The sequence below is a fragment of the Ammospiza nelsoni genome, chromosome Z, assembly GCF_027579445.1.
Source record: "Ammospiza nelsoni isolate bAmmNel1 chromosome Z, bAmmNel1.pri, whole genome shotgun sequence".
NCBI lineage: Eukaryota > Metazoa > Chordata > Aves > Passeriformes > Passerellidae > Ammospiza > Ammospiza nelsoni.
Genome location: NC_080669.1, coordinates 56,863,949 through 56,880,344, shown reverse-complemented (window position 1 = coordinate 56,880,344; position 16,396 = coordinate 56,863,949). Strand labels below are relative to the sequence as shown.

General features: G+C 35.8%; 1 protein-coding gene across 1 annotated transcript in view; it reads right to left on the bottom strand.

The window, feature by feature from the left end:
• Positions 1–16,396, bottom strand: part of HCN1 (hyperpolarization activated cyclic nucleotide gated potassium channel 1) — a 189,504-nt gene that overhangs the window by 82,785 nt on the left and 90,323 nt on the right. The window contains exon 3 of the mRNA XM_059492479.1: positions 4,367–4,528. Within this exon, the coding sequence (XP_059348462.1) occupies positions 4,367–4,528 (162 nt within the window). The remainder of the gene's footprint in view (positions 1–4,366; positions 4,529–16,396) is intronic.

Here is a 16,396-nt window from a genome sequence, read left to right as displayed (position 1 = left end):
TATCACATAATGATCAAATGCAGAAAAATCTCATGAGAAAATTAGCTTCCCTAATTGCCAACTATAGGGAAGAAAGTGCTAAGCTGGTGTATTATCAAAAAGGACAAAACCCAATGAGGAATAACATATCAAAATAACTATAATGAAATCCTTGAGCTCCAATAAGTAAAGCAGAGATCTTACTGGAAAAAAAAAGTAATTGCGTAATTGAAAATGGTGCTCATAAGTAAGAAATGTTGATATTTAAAATTTTAGTTTTGGGTAGTATACTAAACAGCTTTTTTATATATTACATGTATGTTAGCATAGTTCTTAGTGCATTATAAATCCTAACCATCTCCCACCTTTCTGAATTTCCCTATCAAATATTAATTTAAGAAATTCATTTTATAATGAGAGAGACTTCCAGATTCTACAGCAGAAATTCCCAAATTCTTTTACTAGCAATGCTGATACCATCAGAGATGAAGAAGGTCTGATTTCTATCGCCCCTGAGGAAGTTATGAGACACAAATGGGCATCAATACAATGCAAAATCCCTAGAACACCCCAAGAGCTGTAAACAATCCAACTGCAAGGACAGAAAGGAAAAGACAAAACAAAATAAATCAGAGTACCTGAAGGGCTCTTGCTGAGCAAACATTGGCTGACTGCCAGGGGAAATGCCAGAAAAGTAAGGCATTCCAAAAGCTTCACAGTCTCTTTTGGCTTTTAAAAAATTCACCATTCCAGTTAAATTCTCCACTACACTTTTATTTCACGAAGGGAACATTATAAATAAAAGATCTGTAAAGCCCAGGTAAATGCCTTGCTTAAGGGACCATATGTTTTCCTAACCATACGACTAATTATTGCAAATACAGACAGGAACGTATAGGTTGGGAATCTTCAGATATTGTTAGTAATGATCTGCTGCAAGGTATGCTTTATTACAGGCTCTGATGTTTAGATAGCCAGATGGCATCAGTGGCAAAAGTGTCATCTCTCATCTGTGCTTGCCTAGAAACCCTCCCCACATAAGACATGACTGGGTGAGTTGATCAGCTGGGACTCACACACTGGTTTTGCAATTACTGCACCTGAAACTGAATGCAGAATCTTGGTTTGCATAGACTGACTATAGCAGAGGACCACTGTGCTTTCCTGGTTTTGTGTGTACCTAGTGTTTTGTGTGTATCTGAGAGTTTTAGTCTTAATTTTTTAAGGAACTACTGGCTCCAACTCTGAGGCATGACAAAAATGTTTAGTCTATGAGTCATTATGGAAGGACACTAGTCTAAAGCAATGCAGATCAGAAAGCTGAGGATAAATCACACAGGGAGCTGCAGATAATAGGCTTTCTGAACCAAGGAGAAATTAGGCAGCATCATTAAGAAAGTCTGTGAAACTTCTTCAGAAAAGACCTTCTTTAGGAATTAAAAAAGCCTAGTGTTTAAAAAAACTAAAATGACATCAAAGAGCTATATTCCCTCCTACAAGTAATTTACTCTTATTTTGTCTGTAATGGATGGGCTGGAATGTGACTTAAAGTGGGGGGGGGGCATGGGGGGGGAAACAGCTGCTACTTACTTTCATATTATATTTACCAATGTTCTTATTTTTAATGCCCAGTACACTGATATTCTGGAAGATGTCAGTTCTGGCAGTCATTTTATTGCAAGATGAGGGCCTAGGTTAGGAACTGCCAAGAGGTTCAAGCTGAGAGTACAGATACAATATGGGCTTATAATTATTATCATGGCAGAGAGTATAGCAATGTGATCTGAACATTTTGTGGAATTACTTAGGTTGTAGGTTGGTACAGTGTTAACCAGGGGTGATCTTAACCCGTTTTCAGAGAGGGCTTTCAATTTTATCGTCTCCTTTGTGTTGCACTATGAGGTATTTGTAACCTTTCAAAGACAAAAATCCAACTAATTTGTTCAGTCACATTGTTCAAAAAAGGTAGTAAGCAATCTGCAACCTGGGCTCATTTTCCTATTTCTCTGTGACATTAAATTTAATCTACATTATTTCCCTTTACAGTATTTATAAATTAAAACCATGAGCATGCCTTAGGCATTTGGATACTTTCGTGTATCAGTTCAGACAGATGAAACAGCTTTCAAGACATAGCTTTTAAAAGTTCTTTCAGTCTGCCGCCTGAAGCAACTAATGTGCAAGACAGAATGGAGCTATGGACTGGAAGAGGAGGCTGGGTTGTGTCAGCTGAGGAGACACCATGCCATCCTTCCAACTTCCTTACTTCCTTTATTAACAGATTATCTGCAAAAGCTTTGACTTGCCACTGACTTACATTTGGAAAAATTGACTTTTTTCTGGCTGAGCTCACATTGGTTTAAATAAGTCTTCAAGCCAGTGACCACAATTAATGAGTTTAAAATTTTACTTAGCGTCCAAACCCCACTATCAGGTGCATTCATTTCAGTATCAAAAGTTAAAATTCAGAGTAGATTAAATTTTGATATGTTACAGTATACCAGGAGAGTAAAGTTTCCCTCTTGCCAAAGCTCTTGCAGTATCAGGAATGTGAAACCCTTTCAAACAAATTCCCTGTCAGTTACATTCTGAACGCACCAGAAAAGCAGATAACCATCATCATCATCATCATCATCTTCATCAACCTCCTCCTGTTTCCACTATCATTTTAGAGGACTGAAATCCCATGACAGCTTCACTGTCTTTTTTTAGTGTTAAAGAATTCATCCCCAGAGCCTGGAAAACAACTAGGAAATGTCTTGTAACACCATGACACATGTAGAAAGGTCAATATGTTTTCCCTAAGAGTGGTCTTAAATATGCTCCTGATTCCAGGCGGGCATCCCACCTCTCTTTCTCTTGCCTCTGGCCTAAAAGACTGTCTATGCTGTGAACTTTATATTCAAATTTCTCCCCAATGTCCATTCAACATAAACAACAAATTCAGTTGCTGATAAAAAAAAAAAAATTAGTGCTGCAAATTTCAGAAAGGATCTTTCCAAGTTTATGTGGACAGTAGAGAGAGAATATTGTTTCCATAAAAAAAGCCCTGAATGTGGGTAGATAGAAAAAAGGGTCTGAGCATGGGCATAATGTGTACAGCTTTCTTAAGATTGAATATAGCTCTTAAGGAGCAGAGGGAATTTAAAAGTTTAGTGTTTTCTAAAAGTTAAATACTTCAATTAAGTGTAATCCAAGACTTCCTTTCATTCGCTAGCATGATTTTCATCCAGATCTTTAAAAAGCTGGTAGAAAATTTATGCTTTGTAAACATGAATGGAGGATGTTAGAAAGCAGAACACAGAATACAGCAGAATGGAAAGATGTGCCAGTCAGCACTATGGTGACCTACTTTTATTGTAGCAATCCCATTTTTGAAGACATGTCAGTATTTTTTTAGAAAAGCAGGCACAATGAGGTGTCAGCAAACATGCTGGTTATCATTAAAGATGTTGCCTGATGACTGCAAATACTTGTCTGTATGACTGACAGGCTTAGTCAAGGAGCTCCCACATTAATGTGCAGTATCATGTTCCTAAAGGAACAAATACTTTTATGGTTCTACAGTAGAAATATGTGACACGGAGCAAGATGCCCAACTACAATAAAGGTGATGGTTTATGGTTCCTTAGATTGCAAAAACTGGAGAGACACGTACTTTCAGATCACCAATGAGAGAGCTGCTTGGGGCTTTTTGTTTTGGCTTTAGACCCATTCCAACAATTTCACTGTATCTCCTATAAAAATGTTCTGTATACTGCCAAATTATCTGACTTGATTAAAAAAAAAAGTATTTTTCACAGCCATTGTCCTTTAAATAGAAAGTCATTACCCATCCTTATAAATAACGCACAGTCACATTCTGTCCTTGAACATTATGTTCCCACACAGAAAACTATCCTACAACTGACTCTATTTATTTTATTTTACTTATAAAAATCTTGATCTGTGTGTTTGAAACAATGGATCATTACACAACTCAGATGTTTACAAACTGAGGATAACATTACATGAAACTAATGCCAATAATCTACCTTCAGTAGCATTGTGAAACTATGGCCTAAACTGAAAGCAGTGGTGAACTGAGTGTTTCCGTATTTCTATTTATTTTTTTTAGGGAATAAGGGTTAATAAACTAGGATGATTTTAAAACTTGAAGTATTTTCTGGCTCACTTACTGACAGTGAATCAATATCATTTTATTGACCATGAGGACTACAAAACAAACTTTAGTTCATTAGCAAGTGAGCCAAGAAAATATGAAAGTAACCTTGAATAAATTGCAAGGCAGCATATTACTAGGCATGTGTTTTTACACTAAATTCTGAAGCTAACTGTTTAGAAAAATAATGTTTAGAAAGCACAATGAAAAATGAACAATACTTACAACCATACCGTTTAGGGACACCCAGCAATCTGGTGGGAAATCCTGAAGTAATGGTACTAAAAACTGTAGACAACCATCCCAGTGGCACAGCAGGAGCATCATTCCAATCAGATTAAAGATTCTCACCACTGCACTGGCCAGATCGTATGTCATGTGGAAAATCTGCAGACAAAAATTACAGGTGATGTACATGTTGCAAATCAGAAATCAAACTCATTTAATTCTCATCAGGCAGCTTAAAGGAAAAGAAGTGTCATCCTGAACTTCTAAAAAAGGTGAGGTTTCTAAGGCAGGATCATTAATTTGAGCACATTAATTTTAGCAGAGAACCATACTGACACACCTGACTCTTGGCTGCATGCCAGTGTTATGTAAGCTCCTGAAAAAGGCATATATTGGATAGAAGTCACCCATTAAAATGTTTTCTAAAAACCTCCTCCTCCTTTCAATTGAAGCAAGACTCACAAATTAAAAAATACCTCATAAAGCTAGTGATAACATTACTCACCTATGAGTTTGGTATCTAAATACCCAAAAGTTTTGGGAGATTTAATGATCCCTTCAGAAGATTCATTTTTGCATTTATTACCTTCTAAAATGCACAAAATTCTGAGTGAAGAATTACATTTTTTGTCTTCTACTTTTATACTTTTAATCCAATTTGTATATACCAGTCATCAATCAAAAATTACAAAAAGGTAGCTGATAGCTCTTAATAATTAGCATTTTCCTAAAATGCTGATAATCCCATGGCTACTACATAGGCTACTGTAGTAGATAAATTCATATCAATTTAATAGAGTAAGTTGGATTTCAATGTGTTCCTCTGTTCTTTCGACACAAACCATTTACATCTGAAAAGTGTCTTACAGTAAATCACACGTGAAATTCTCAAAAACAACAGAGACAATTTTAAGTTTGTCATGGGCAAATTTGCTGGACAGAATTTGCACAAAGAGCACTAGTCAGCTGTTGATATAGTATGAAAAAATGCATTTAGCATTGCTCTGCTATATTGGTTTTAATGTACTTCCAATCTATAAATACAGACATATTTCATACTTCTTACACAAGTCAACCAACTAAAGATAAATATATGACATTGTAATATGCATAATTATCAGGAGTTATATTTAGAAACTAAAGAATGTGAAGTTGGTGTTGCATAGAATTTTAAGTATAAAATACTGTTTAGTAGTGTGACTAGACATAGAAACCAGAGGATTTAGGACTGAAAACATCAGATGGCTAGAGATATATGAGCATATTGGTTCATGAAATTTTGCATATTTAAATAAAATAAAAATCACACATAAAAGAGGGAAAGTCTGTGTTCTAAATTTTACATATCTAAACTAAAAGAAGAGGTAAAGTATCCACATTGCAAATGAGTGCAAGTACAAATATGGAGAGCACATTGTGGCGTCTTTAACTTTCTGTTCATGGGAGTTGGTCGTTGTTTGAAAATGGCAGTTTATATTCTGAGTCCCAAAATGCAAAACCTGCATATTAGAAACATACTTCAGACGCTAACACTATGTACAAAACATGTTTTTCAGTCTAGAGGGTTTAAAGAGAATGCATTCCGAATTTCAGTTCAACAGTCATTGGAAATAGAGGCTGGTAACATAAATCCTATCCAAATACCATCTAGCTGCTGTCAAAGTTGAGAAGATAACACTGATATTTAGGAGTAGGAAATGGAAATAAAGAGTCACTATTATGCATTTTTCTTGCTAAGCAATGGATTTGTGTTACAGCCATTTCAATAGCTTCAGTTTCAGTAGCTGTTACGAACCTACATAGCGGATGTGTGCACAGAAATTATTTTATTTTGAAGAACTGGAAGCAAGGATTTCTACTGGTTTGGAACACCAGCTCTCATTTGGGTTGTACTTTGTCGACATGGTTCCTATACTACAACTGCAAAGAGCAGGTAATCCCTGATCACATGAAAAGTGTTGGAACTTTTTCCCTCAAGTTTTCCATTAGGCATTGCAGTAAGAGACCCAGGGAAAGACCTGATTGCCAAAACTCTCCAGAGTTCAAAACCCAGCAATCATATATACCCAAGGCTCTGCATCCTCATCCTGACTCTGCATCTATGGGCTTAGGAACTGCGCTGCTGTGTTTGGGCTCTTCCAGGACTGTCTTATCTTGTCACTGTTTTCTTCAAAGTCTTTGCATTATTAGCGTGCCTCTGCCAAAATGGCCACATACTGCAAGAATGCTAAAAGGTTGGAAATGTTGTATGAACCCAAATCCATCAAAGGAAATGACTGCCAACAGTCTGTGTACAACACTGCAAACTTCCATCATTTCTGAAACTTTGCTCCAGAAGTAGCTTCTGTAAAGCTTAGTGTTAAAATGTTGAAAATGCTTAAACATAACCAGGATATTGTCTAGACTGCATAACATGGTAATATTTTATCAGCATTTCAAATATACCATTCTTTCATTGCTTATCTTTTGCCTGTTATAGCCTAATATTTCTGTAGTCTATCCTAATAACTGTGATGCCTCTGTGCTAAAAAAATTACTCCAACAGAAAAACCTTAAGCAAGTGTTGGAAAAACATTTTAAAAAATCTTTGCATACCCACTCTCCAGTAAATAGTATCTGACAGTTTTTCTTCAAAAAGGAACTTATGGAAATGTGTCTTTCATTGGAAAAAAAATTTAAATACTGCAAGCATACATTGTTCAATGTAAACAATATTTGCTTGTAGTATTGTATTGACATATTTACACTTAAGGGGTGGGAGGGGTGGGATGTGTTGATTTTTTTAGACTATAGCCAAAATACCCTGTGGACTGAAGTCACATACTGCATGTTTAATGTTCTTCCATTCAGGAATTGATTGTGATACCATGAAGCATGGAGGAGGAGTAAAAGAAACCAGATTTTTATAGCATTTTTTTGGTAATCACAAATTACAATTCTCATATTAATGAGATAAACCTCATTAAGACTACTAGGAGATATGTGACGTGCAGTTTTCTCAGAGATAAACTGGAGGACAGAAAAGTAATGCCATTCATTTGAGGAAATGGTGGCTTGCCCATCAGCTGGTCTTCCAGTGGGATGGAAAGAAATACAAGAAGACCACAAATCAGTTTACCTTGATTTTGCAGAACATATGTGTACTGAAATCTCTCTATTTCAACAAGTTTTTTTTAACAAGATACTATTCATAACAAAAATAATTCAAGCATTTGCACACAATTAAAGTTAAGCTCCTATGCCCTTCAATCATGTAGTTAATATAAATGCTTGGATATCATTAAACATTTACCATGCAAAAATGCCACGCAAATAAGAGGAAATTACAACTGCAAAATCCATTTGAAAATCTGGCCACTTTATTTAGATTCCTAATTTCACACCTAAATATTTAGTTTAACTAGAAAGACAGTAAATTTTGGATGACATATTTCTAAAAAAAATTCTAGAATTACTTAGGATTACTGCTCATGAGAAAAAATTAAAATCCTCCTGAGAACTAACTGTTCCCACAGTTACGAAAAGCTTCATAAATATTTCTCCTTTTTAATTACTACTCAACTTCATTTCAGTTTTTGTTATGTTTTTCTGTATGCATTTGGCTCTAGCACTGTCATTTTTCATAGTTTCCAAATACTTGAAAATTTTAAAAATCTAGCCTGTGAACTCACTTCTATTAACTCATAATTTCTTCCTTGATTAATTTTACAGGATTTTATCAATAGCCTGGAAACCTTTTTTCCTGAATAACTGACAATGCCTAGGACAATGGCTGAAATGGAGCCACAGATTAACAGTTTCCAGTCTTTTGGCACAATATTGCTCACAGAGAATAAGAAATTGCTAAAGAAGTCAGACTTCACATGTTTTATCTCAGTTTTCACTCACACTTTATTAATGACCCTTTTTATTCCCACATAAGAAGCAGAAAGCAGACTACTCCTTCCTCACATTTGTAATGGAGTGTATATATAAAATTGGTCCTGCTAACTTTGATTTTTGAGCCTGAGATGGAAAAACCTTTCCAGTCTTACCAGCCCATATGCTTAATTGCATTTTAGGGCTGTCATATTAAATTAATAGCACACGTATTGTTTAACCAAGCGAACACAAAAGCTGTAGAACTGCTGTCGTTCATGCACAGGTTACCTCTTCTGCATTCTGATAATTGGGATGTAGTATTTGATTAGTTGTGATTTTTAGTTCAGTTCAGAATCACACAATCATAGAACCATGAAAAAGATGGAAAAGACCTCCAAGATCAGCAAATCTAACTTCTGCCTGAACACTACCCTACCAACCAGTCCATGGCACTAAGTGCCTTATCCGGTCATTTCTTGAACACTTTCAGAGATAGTTATTCCACTGTCTTTGATTTATAGGTTCAGTTTATCTAAAAATTAATTTTTATAAATCATCAGAATTTAATTCTGATTAAATGAAGAAAAAAACTTTGGAATCTCCTAGAAAAAAAAATGTATTCAAATCTCACGTCATTGAGTTAATGCAGATACCTCTTCTACTTCTCAGAAGTACTAAAGGTGCTTAGCATCACAAAGCTATCTCAGGTTTAGCCTTCAAATGGAGACCTGCAACCTGCCGGGGGCAATATGAAATGGCACTTGCACCAGGAGATCTGAGGAGTCTGGAATCTTAAACAGCCACAGTGGGGGAAAAGGGAGAGCTGCTCATGTGCAGCTCTGGAAGGCATGCTGAAAGCTGTACTTCCAGCAGTGAAACTCCAAGCTAGACTGCAGTGCAAAATAACAGCTATGAAAGTGACAAGGGTTTTTTGGATTCTGTTTCTGGGTCAGCCCAAAATTATTAGTTTTATCCCTCAGAGCACCAACTAAACAGAGGTTATAAACAGTAGGATCTGAATTCTCCTATCTGAGCTGAATGTTTACTTTTAAGATAGCAGCTGCACCAAAGCTTCCCCAGAAATAAAATAATATAAAAGGGAGAGCACAATGCCTCTTTTTGCGCATTCATCTCTCAATCTTCTTTAAACCATGAAAGGCAGCCATGGCTTTTTTCCTTTATCTATTTCATATTTGACAAATCAACTTCAAAAGATATTCTAAGATATTCTTCATAAATATCACTTGGGATACCACAGGTCTGATTCAACTCCTACCAAAGCCAGTTTCTTTGAGAACTGCAGGTTATCACACTCTACACTGGAAATACATCTGCACAAGCAGATGTAAACACGCATTGATTGAAATTCCTGGCTATGCCCTCAGGGTAACATTTTACACTCAACTGACTCCTGATATGTGTGCTTAATTTTATGATAAATAATTTATCATTGATAATTCAGTAGTGGGAAAAGGTATACAGCATTATTTAATCCAATTGTATTTGTGACCTTAAGCTGATGACAAATGCAAAGATCTGCTTCTGCTTGAGCTGGCCCTGAAGGGAAAACACCAGTGATTTCATAAACAGAGCAAACTATTTTTAATCAAACATATTCAGAAAAAAAAGAGCTGAGAATGGCCTATTTTATGTGACCTTTAAAATTTGTTACTTTCTAGATGGAGTCACTCTGACATTAGGTTTTATAATAGGAGTCCCATTTATTCCAATTTAAGGAAATGTACAAATAGAAGCCAACATCTGCTGATCAAAAAGAACAGAACAACAGAATAGAAATGTGACAGGTTAAACCTGAAAGCATTAATAGAACTACTTTGCTGAAGGACTATTTAGGCAAGACTTGAAAAGGTCACATATAACCAGAAAGCAATATTTATTTACCATATTTAAGTTCTGCAATATTTATTTACCATCTATAAATTCTGCAAATACCATATAATACTGTAAATTGGCCAATGCTATACTAAATATTAACTCTCACACAGGGGTCATGACTTCACTCTCAGAATGTGTGGTTTTGTTATCCTCATGTGATAAATGTGTGTCTTGACATCTAAATACAGAGTAGCAGTCACTTTATAAAAAAAAAAGCAAGCAAATGACAAAGGATTCAGGATTCTGAAATAAAATCACCAGTGCTAATTCTCACTTGTTTCTATAGAGGTGGAGGTCTCATTCATCACTTTTACTGATGACATGAAGTACCTTATTAGATAGACTAAGCATTTACCTGAAGTGAAGCAAAGTAAAAGCAAACCAAAAACATTTCACAGCTGTCAGAAAGACATAAACATAGAATACAAACAGCCTACCTCTGTAACAAAGTTCAGCTGTAACCCTTCTTAAGTCATAGTACTAAACTGAGTTTGAGTATGCGGCAAATAACACTGGAACTTGAACACGAGCATAGAGACTGACAATTTTGGCAGCTAGAAGTGTAGGTCTGCTCCCACTTCAGCACTATTTCAAGCATCAGCATCACCTGAGCTTCAGCTCAACTTCTTGATGGGTCAAATATTTCCTCTGACAGCATCACTGAACTCAAGCTGGAGACCTCTGAGCATGGAGCTGAGCTAAAAGGGACATTTATTTTCTTTCATAATTATTTAGATCTTAAAAAGAAGGCAGCTAGGAGATGTAGCCAGTCTGTAAATGGTCCAAAATATTATTTTAGATTTTTCTTACTAGCTGAGCAAGAGGAACTCTTTTATTTCTTTTATTAATGTGAGGATGTACTTTGGCAGAAACAAGAGAAGAGAAATAAGTTATTCCCCTTCAGTCTCTGCCAAAGCAGGGATTCCCACTATGCTAAAAAGGCAGTTGAACAAGCAATGTGAATCCTAAAAAATATCACTGCTTACAACTTTTCAAATATCAGATACCTGACTGCATCTTTAGAAATTAGTATCAGATTCTGAAGTCTATATGCCCCAATTTTAACACAAATATACAAGCAGCTTTCATCATTAGTAGATCTGAAACAAGCAATAAATACCAGACTTACATTTACCAAGAAATCTACAATAAAATATATCTAAATGCAAAGCCAAGGCAGGGAGAACCTTAGGAAGTAGCAAATTCTTCACAAAAAATGCACACTTGATAAAATTTTTCTACAACATTTTTGATCATTCAAGTCTCTCAAACCCTGAACCCAATTTTATTTTCATTTTTAGGCATAACTTTGGTAGCAATTACACTCTACCCTCAGCACACTAGGTCTTTTCCAAAGAGGCGGGTATTTAGGAGAGAGAACAGAGCAGTGCCCTGACTGTAACTTACATTGAAATGGGTGGAAAATGATCCAGTCCACTGGCCCCTGGATCAAACGGTGCAATTCAATCAAAATGAATAAATACAAAGCTGTTACAATGCTTTCTATGCATTTATAAATATTTTTACAATCATCATTGTACAAATGGGACACATATAACCAACTTCTTTCAATCTCAGTTTTTTCCTGACCTTCTTTTAAAATTTTTTTCAAGGTAGTAATATTTTTATCTTCCCATCTCTGTGAATACAAAATGAAATGAGATACTTTTTCATAGTATGTTAAGTACCAGAAGATTGGATGCACAAAGAAATTTGGAATTTTTTACATTTACAAAAACTGTACCTGAAACTAATGTTGTAAAACAAATTTTTCAGTAGATCTGTACATCACGTGTCTCAGCAGATGCAGATTTGGGAAGCAAAGGAAAGTGAGTGTAGAAAAGCAGAAAGTTTTCTCTTTTGTGATCCTAACTCCTCCTCAAAGCATCACTTTGAGATTTAAGTGGATGGTTCATTAAGCACAGTTCTTTTTACGTGATGCCTTCTCCCCAACTCACATTGCCACACAGCTGAGTTTCAAATCAGTTGTCCTAATTATAATATGGCAGTGTAGTGATCTCATTGAAGACAATAGAAATAACGAAGAATATTTCTTCTGGGGAATTTAAGCTGATGTCTTTCTGAAGCTGATGAGGTTAATCTTCCAAACATGGAAATAATGGGCAAGGAATTGAAAATTAAAGTAATTATGTTAAATTTCCTGTGGAATAAGTTCTGAAATGAAACTGGTTCTAAATGCTTTTTTTTAATAGCATGAAATACCTTCCTTTTGAACATCCCAAGAAATGTTGCTTTATGTGGCACAATTGTTTTAATGTTTATAAATTTGAGTTGTTAAGAATAAATTTAAGCTGTGAATGAAATATGTAAAATTCCATACCATATTGGAATCTGAATTTTGCTTTTGCTAGTAATTTAATTGAAGAGTTCATAAGTCAATAGTTACAAAAAAAAAATCCAACACTATCAGTATAATTCAAGGTAGTTGATTAGGGCACAACATTGCATGAAATTTGGAACTGTTCAACAGTTGAATGCTTAAGGCCCTAAACACATGAAATTCATTTGCTCTGCTGAAAATCTTACAATAGTCACTCATATATCATAGTAACTCAAAGGCATAAAAATCCAGGAAATAACATGTAAAAGTACATATGTGAATAAATAACTCTTCCAGGAAGGAATCAGAGATTTGTGATCTAAGTCAATGTTTCACAATATTGACAAATTATTCTAAAAATTATATAGCTAATTGAATGAAACTATAGAGAACCTTTTCTGTAGGAAGTGAAGATCATTGTGCAAAAAAAAAAGTTTACAGTTAAAATCTTACTGCCACTAAAAGTCACATGGAGGACATCTTTTAGAGTTTTAAAGGTTTAATTCAAAAGATTGCTGGGCAGGTACAAAGAACACACCAGAATTAAAATCTTAATACCTTGCCTCAAAAATCAACAGCAGAACTTAGGAATTCAGTTGCATGATAAAGAGCAACATACAGCCAAAGAACCAAACCAACAAAAACAAACAAACAAAACAAACACAAACAAACAAACAAACAAAACCACCAACATTTGAAAGAAGCTGCTTTGGAAATTTGCAAATGAGTCTGTTCAAAAATACTATGTTTATTTGGTTTAGTACATAAAACTACTTCGAGCTGAATTATTCATATGCTGAATTATTCTATTTTTCTGTGTTCAACAACTGATAAATACATGACTATCATTATTAGGAAAAGTGAGAGTATGTTTGCATGCACACGAACATGATTTGCTCACAGCCCTTAATACTCAACTTTTCTACAGATAGCCTGTCAGCCTAAAAAAGTGAGAGATTGAGAAAAAAAATCTGAAAGACAAAATAGACATATAGGTAGTATTAGAAAAGAGGAAATATAGTAAGAAGAAACAAGTGTTCTTTCATGGTCTTGTTTGGGTGTTGTGTCTGATGGTTAAAATTTTTTTGCATTCAACACAGAATCAACTTAGATTTTACATTTTAATGATAGTGATTTTAACAGGCTGATGAGGGGCTCGTGTGTCTAGATTTTTTCCACTGTTTTTTGATAAAATAAATGAATATTAAATAATTAAAAACATTTAACATGGTTGTTTTATTATGCAAATGTATTTTGAAAAATAAAACTGCTTAAAAAAAAACCTGTTAGTGTATAGCAAGCCTAATGTGTAAGTTCCTCTCACAGTTTACTATAATACAATCTCTCAAAGTTTATGTTTGGTAACTTTTTTTTTTTTTTTTTTAACTAGCTAATCTCATTAAACACAATGCCTAATGGGAATAATGGAAAAAGGTAGATCCACTAGACTGCACTTTCCAAAAGCTGACTCTGGTTCCCTGCCAGAGCTCTTGCTGACATTGGAGTTACCCCAGGTGATCACCTGCGGTCTCTCTGCAGAGATTGGTCTCAACATTTCATCATTCCAGTCAGATTTTATGTGACTTCCCAGTCTTGATCTGCCCAGAGATCTGCTGCTGAACACTACACGAATAAACATCTTTTGCACAATTAATGGCTTTCAGCTGGCCATTCATGTTGTAGTAGACCACACATAACCATTGCTTCTCCCAGGAAAACTTCTGCCCTCTCAACTATTTTGATTTCACGTATCAACATTTCTGCTGATCTTTTCTAGATGTTATAGCCAGATTTCATTCAGACAATATTTAAATCCAGCCCGCACTTGGTGACAGGAACAACCCTGTGTGCACTCATTCCTTGCACTCTTGCACTGATCTACTGCTGGGGATTGTCTGTGAGATTGTCTGCAGCCTTTCCTAGTGGATCCACACGGACACCAGAAAAACCAGCTGTGTGCTGCTCCACTGAAGAACATGCTCCATCCTGTGTTCTGCAAACCTTACAGGTTTAGCAACCAACAGTGAGCTCTTTCTGGTAAATATCCTACCCAGACGACAATGCTGAAGGCTCAGTAATTCAGGCTGCTTTCTTACAGCTTGTTGTTTATAAAAGTGACAGAATTTTATCTGCTTTCAAGAGCAATTCATGCAGCCTTTAGCTCTCTGACCCCCCATCTCCAGATGCAACCTGTTGCAAGCACACCAGCAATGAAAGACCCTCACATCAGGATGGTTGGTGCAGGTTGGTGCTTGTGTTAGCTCTTCTTTGACACCACAGGCCAGGGTTCAATGCTGTGCTGAAATACTACAACGCTGAGCACAGCACAAAGCAAAAACATCTCTCATTTCACACTTTTTTTAACCAGATGCATTTCACTTTTTGGTTTCTTAGGGGGATTAGCATGCTAAGCCTCGCACAGCTTTTTTGCAGTCATCTCCTGCTTTGTCTCCAAAGTGCAGCTGGAATCAAACTAGGCTCATGAGCAACAGCATAACATACGTGGCAGTCTGGCAGCCAATGGAAAAGATATGGTGAAACAAAACTAAGAACTTGAAGCAAACGTGCTCTTCTTCTTTGAATTATCCCACATGTCCCAACTTTTTTAACTCTTCCTCAAACAGAAGGAAAACTTTGGAACATTTCCTTGGGATATTTGATTCCATTTACATTGCAAGAACTTTCTTGCTGCTGACTGAATGCATTCCTCTGCTATACAGGCCGCAATCAACCTTTTTCCTTCTCCATCAGTCTGTTTCTGTCTAGTTCTATTTTACAGCTCTAAGCATACTGATGTTTTCCTTTTCTGGTTTCTCTAGGTTGCGTATATTTAAAAGAAAAGAAAGATTTCTAAAAAAATCGAACATAATTATTTTTAAGAAAAGAGTATTCCTACTTTCCTTTTGCCAATTATAAGCAATTCCAAATTGGTACTGAGATTTTGGCTCACTTTATATTTTGAAAGGCAGACTCTTCTGTTACTAGACATCTGGAGGGAAACTATTTACTTTCAGTAAGTAGATGAGAATTTCCCCCTAATTTCTGTGCTTTCTCTTATTCTTGTTTTCCAGAGCATCCCTGCAGTACAATTTCAGTTAATCTATTCCATGTTCTACTTTTTCCACATCCCATCCCTGTGCCATACCTTCTTTTTTCTTTTATACAGTCCAATAGAGAACATGAGTATTATATAAAAAAATATTCATAAAAGAGTCTCAAGTCCAGAATAAGTAACACTTCCATCCTTTTTTTAGAATGACTGTACCCAATGGCTACCATGAAAAGGTCAGCAGTTCAACTACCACATTGTAGCAATATTGCCAACTCTGAGCCAGTATTATTGTGATTTAGGTTACTCTGCAAAACCTGTGATTCACTTAAAAATATCCTTTGGGTTGTTAATATTTGCACTCCTATCAAACTTCCCTCAAAAACTGGTGGCTAAAAATAGTTATGAAAACATAAAAAGAAAATAGTAATAAGTCTGAGATATTTGCAAAATCACTCAACTCCAGGAAATGGGAGAGAGAAAGAAAAGCATTATTTTAAGGCCTACAATAAAAATGCAAGAGTTTGCAAGTTTTTAATGATATTTTAATCATCTCCCTTTTACTAACTTAATCCTAAATTACAGGAGCCCTTTGTTTCCAGAAGGCTAAATCCTGGAGCCATTTATCCTGTGTGCTCCCTGTGCTGCAGATTACATTTCTGTGACTGTGCTGTGACGGAGAGTGAACAGCAAGAACAGTATTTACGCAATTGCAGAGTGGCAGTGGGATGGAGAGGTATTTATATCATTGCATTTGGCAGCACCAGCACTAGATGCTTCAAGTGTTTCCAAAGGCTGTGGTACAGCTAATAGCCCAAGAAGTGAACAGTGGAGAACACAGAGGTGGCAGGAGGGAGGAGAACCAATACACAGTGAAAAC